At 42.1% G+C, this 5,306-nt stretch overlaps 1 protein-coding gene across 1 annotated transcript; it reads right to left on the bottom strand.

The window, feature by feature from the left end:
- Positions 1-513: 513 nt before the first annotated feature.
- On the bottom strand, positions 514-3,186 carry LOC121467709 (uncharacterized protein K02A2.6-like). The gene is made up of 2 exons (XM_041709968.1): positions 2,572-3,186; positions 514-2,475 (listed from the first exon to the last, which is right to left on the bottom strand). Exons 1-2 carry the CDS (start codon positions 3,184-3,186, stop codon positions 514-516), a joined length of 2,577 nt encoding a protein of 858 aa, XP_041565902.1.
- Between the last annotated feature and the right edge of the window lie 2,120 nt (positions 3,187-5,306).

Genomic DNA, 5,306 nt, shown 5'->3' with positions numbered 1-5,306 from the left:
AACAGCCCTCCACATCTAAAAATACTAACTTCACGGTTACGGTATTAGATTATTGGACAATTGCAATTTCAACACGCGCACGAATACGAAGAATTACAACCTAATTATTATGAACAACAGTATTATGACCACAATCAATACCACGGGGTGATTAATGAAGGGCAGTAACAGGTACAATCCATCCAAAATACAGATGAACAAAATCCAAATAGCTCAGAACCAAACGAACATTGTCGGTCAACAGACCCGGACCACACCAGTACATAGAAATAGCATACAAATGCCTTATAGACACAGGATCCACAATAAATATTGTTGTGTTTGGTTAGGAGCGTTCTCGGTGAGTGCTTGGTACAGACTGACTTTATTCAGAGATCAGCGAGAGAATGAACAAAAGTAACGTGTGTGTGTATACATGTGTGTGCTTATAGAACGAAGGAATACAGATTAGTTTTGGATGTGCGATGTAACGAGAATACATTTTGCTTATACATAACACATCTCCTCCTTTAATTAAGAACTATTTATATGCTTAGTTTTTCTGAAGTCCTTTGGCTTAAAACGATCGACTTCCTGGCGAACACGGCTGCTTTGGCGTACTGGTATGCCTGAAAGACGTCGTGTAGATTGGTTCTGCCTCGGCTGCTGGGTAGGCTCTGCTGCGCGTTCAGGAGGACGAGAAACAGGAACAGGATCAGATTGCTGAACAACTGGCGGAGTTAGCGGTCGATCTTGTTGCTGTATTTCTTGATTGCAGGATGGCTTTGGCAGTTCAGGAATCCACCAAAACTCTGGAGGTCTCTTGATTGAGTGGTTTGCTGACAACTTCGGTTTTAGCTGGTTGAAATGGCGCTTGATGTAACCATTTGACGTGCGAACAATGAACAGCATTTTTCCAACTGGACGGTCGATAATGCCTTCAATCCACTTTTCTTCCCTTGAATAGTTTCGAGCGTATACCATTTGATTAGAGATGTACTTGGTGATTGTCCGTTTATTCTCGACAGGCTGCTCGAAAAGTTGACTAAGCACGGTGCGGACTGGTCGACCGTGGATTAACTCGGCAGGAGTTTTACCTTGGGCGTTTGGAGTGAACCTGTAAGAAGAAAGATATTTTGTTACAGCTTCCCTAAGTGGTATACCGTCTTTGAGGTTCTTCTTGACTGCGAATTTAAATGTCTGTACAAATCGCTCTGCTAATCCGTTGGATGCTGGATGAAACGGTGCTGTGGTAATATGCTTTATACCGTGCAGTTTGCAGAATTCTTCGAAGGCGTCAGCTGTAAGCTGAGGACCGTTGTCGCTAACCATGGTTTTCGGGTATCCTTCGATGGCGAAAATCGAAGAAAGTGCAGCGATCGTGTTGGCGGTTGTTGTAGACGACATTTGGATGACAAATGGGAACTGCGAGTACGCGTCCACGCATATGAGCCACATAGCGTCAAAGATTGGACCGGCGAAGTCGATGTGAATTCGCTCCCATGCTGTTGTTGCTGCTGGCCAACTTTGGTACTCTCTTGGTGGTGCAGGATTGTTGCACTTGCAGATGCTACAAGACTGAGCAAGGCTTTTGATGTCATCGTCTATGGTGGGCCACCAAACATGTTGTCTTGCCAACTGCTTCATTCGAATAATGCCCCAATGGCCTTCATGTAAGAGTTTTAGGATATGGGCACGTAGACTGGCTGGAATTATAATACGATTTGCGTCTGTGTGTAGGCAAAGCAATTGTTTGTTAATTGTAAGAGCAAACTTCCGGTTAAAGTAAGGCAATAGGGCTTCGTTGCCTGGCTGGAGTTTTTCTGGCCATCCTATAGATACGTACTGCAGGACCTGTTTGAGAACTTTGTCCTTGTCCATGTGGTTGCGAATTTGCTCGGAATTTATCGGTGGTGATACTTCGACTACATTGTGGCAAGCTTCCTCTTCTTTGTCGAAGTCTGGATCTGTACCCACTGGGAGGCGTGAAAGAGCATCTGCATTACCATGAGCAGATGTGGATCGATACTGGATATCGAAGTTGTAGGCCATGAGAATAATAGCCCAACGTTGTAGCCTGTTTGACGTCATCAACGGGAGATGCTTGCCTGGATTAAAAATGGTTACAAGCGGCTTGTGGTCTGTGATTAGGATAAACTTTCTGCCATAAAGGTATTGATGAAAACGCTTTACTCCAAATATTATGGAAAGTCCTTCCTTTTCGATTTGGCTGTATTTAACCTGGTGCTTGTCGAGCGTTTTAGATGCGAAAACAATGGGTCTCTCTCCGCCATCTGGCTGAAGATGCGAAAGGACTACCCCGATGCCAAAGGATGAGGCATCTGTAGCGAGCACTAGCGGTAATTTTTCATCAAAGTGAGCTAGCTGCGTTGCGTTAATGATGTGGGACTTAAGCGCTGTAAAAGCCTGCTGCTGTTGTGGACCAAAAAAGAAGGCTACGTCTTTTCTGCGAAGTTGATTCAATGGAGCAGCCAACTGCGAATAGTTCGGAATAAAATTACAATAATAATTCACTTTACCCATGAATGCTTCCAATTGTTGTAAGTTAGAAGGCGGACACAACAGTTTTACAGCCTCCAAGCCTGAACTGTCTGGGAGAATGCCGTTTGCGCTGATTCTTCGCCCTAAGTATTCTATTTCGTCCTTGAAAAAGAAGCATTTTTGCCGTTTGCATCTGATGCCGTTCTCTTGAAGAGTGCGGAGAACTCGGTCGATTCGGTTCAGATGTTCCTCGCTTGTAGGTGCTGAGATGATGATGTCATCTAAATAGTTGCCACAACCTTCTATTCCTTTTAGAAGTTGCTCGAGGTATCTTTGGAAGATAGCTGGTGCGCTTGCAATCCCGTAAGGAAGACGCTGATATTGAAAAAGGCCCAGTGGAGTGTTTACCACCATGATTTCCTTCGAAGCCTCATCTAATTCCATCTGGAGATAGGCATCCTTGAGGTCTATCTTGCTGAACTGCTTACCATGACGAATGATGTGAAATAGAGCTTCTTTTGTTGGTAACGGATACTGTTCGACGTCGATTTGTGCGTTGACTGCCTGTTTAAAATCGCCACAAATACGAATATCGCCACCTGGCTTAGGAGCGAGCACGATTGGGGATGCCCAATTGCTGAATTTTACTGGTTTCCAAATTCCGGCTTGAGTGAGTCTGTCTGCTTCGGCTTTAAATTTGTCCATTTGCGCGAACGGAATTTGGCGGCATTTATAAAACTTTGGTGTCGCTGAAGATTTTAAAAATACGCTGGCTTTGAAGTCTTTAATGACACCCATGGCTGGTTCAAACACTTCGCTGTACTTGTTGCAGAGGTCACTTACTTTGTCATTATGTACCTCAAAAATGTTTGATACTTGCATGATATCAAATCCGAAAACGTTAAATAAATCCATGCCGAAGAGATTAGTAGAACTTTCTATATTTGCCACGATTATGACCACTTGTTTCTCTTTCTCTCCGCACTTTGCGAAAGTGTGCAGCTCCCCTAGTATTGGTATTGGAGTATGTCCAAACGCATGTAAAACTCGGGAACACTTATGCAATTTCGGCTTCTGCAGCAAGGCGTATGTATTGGAGTTTATCACGGATGCTGTTGCTCCGGAATCCATTTGAAATGAGATAACTTGTTTTAATATTTCGAGGTCAATAACTTTTCTGTTTTGTTGACATTTTACTTGACCTGTGACACTGTAAACTGCTTCGATCACTTCGACTTCGTTTGCTTCGTTCTTATTGGACTTAACTTCCCGGTTATTTACTTGACTCGGCCATTTGACATTTGACTTGACATACTTTGACATACAGACGACTGCTATATGACCTTTCCTACCGCACTTGTGACATACGGCGGTTCTGAACTTACATTTTTCTCTCTGGTGAGTTTGACCACAACCAGAGCAAGATTTAAGATCACCTTTAAACGATCTGGCATCGTTTCCACTGCTTGCTGGCTTTTTTGTGTATGTGTGGATCGCATTGATTGGATCCTGTTTGTATACGTTCTCTTTTAGCGTTGCAACGGTTTTTGTTGTTGTCTCATAGGTTTCTGCAACTATGAGAACATCTTCAAGAGTTGGCTGTGACTTTTGAAGAGCAGATGCCCGGACTGCATCATACGGAGTATGTACTATGATCTGATCTCGTATCATCTCATCTACATAATTTGATAAACAACCGTTTGCGTTGCACACAAATTGGCATTCACGAGCGATCCCGCGCAAGTCGGCTACCCACTCTCTATGTGTTTGTGAATGCTTCATCTCTCGTTTGAAAAACTCGTAGCGAGCTGCTACAATATGGCGTTTTGTAGTGAAATGCTCCGTTAGCTTGTCTGTGAGCTGCTTGTATGTATACGTGTTCAAATTGTTACTCCCGAAAAGATTTTTTAATAGTTCGAATATGTTAACACCACACCATGAAAGGAAATATGCCTTTTGTTTTTGTTCTGCACTAACCGAATATGCGTTGAAGTGCTGCGATAATTGTTCCAGATATGACTCCCAATTTTGATTGTCTTTGTCGAAATTGTGGAATGGAGGACACATAGATAATTCACCCGCGTGGCTTGAATCACTAGCAACTGGAGAAGCGTTTTTTTCTAGGATTGCTTGCATCCATGTTCGTTGTTGTTCAATAAGAGCTGCTGTAAATTCTTGCTGTTGAGCAAGCATTGTCTGGATTATGTTCTGATCTGCCGGCATCTTGATGAAAATCAACGACTACGCGACACTGTATTACACAAAAACGATGTGTTTTTGCGGCTGATAACACGGTTTACACAAGAATGTTGAATTCCTTTAGGATTTTACACAAAAACGATAATTTTTGTGGCTGAGATTCTGCTTTTTATCCTCGTCGCCAATAATGTTGTGTTTGGTTAGGAGCGTTCTCGGTGAGTGCTTGGTACAGACTGACTTTATTCAGAGATCAGCGAGAGAATGAACAAAAGTAACGTGTGTGTGTATACATGTGTGTGCTTATAGAACGAAGGAATACAGATTAGTTTTGGATGTGCGATGTAACGAGAATACATTTTGCTTATACATAACAAATATGACCAATAAAAATATATTTCGTCTCCCTATTCAAAATACTAAATGTGAAGTTTTGACATCAAATGGTCCTATTACGTTGAACAACTTGATTAAGTTACCCATCAATAGTAGTTTCAAAACAAATGAACCATTTTATACAAACAGTTTTTCTTATAATTACGATATACTGATTGGCAGAATGAAAAATGTTGAAAAATGCACAATCAATAATAAATTACAAAAATAGCACAGCTGCTCTTCTTGATAAA

The sequence above is a fragment of the Drosophila elegans genome, unplaced genomic scaffold (genome assembly GCF_018152505.1).
Source record: "Drosophila elegans isolate 14027-0461.03 unplaced genomic scaffold, ASM1815250v1 contig_524, whole genome shotgun sequence".
In the NCBI taxonomy this organism is placed as follows: domain Eukaryota; kingdom Metazoa; phylum Arthropoda; class Insecta; order Diptera; family Drosophilidae; genus Drosophila; species Drosophila elegans.
Note: the sequence above shows the minus strand (reverse complement) of the source record. Positions and strands in the feature narration are given on the sequence as shown.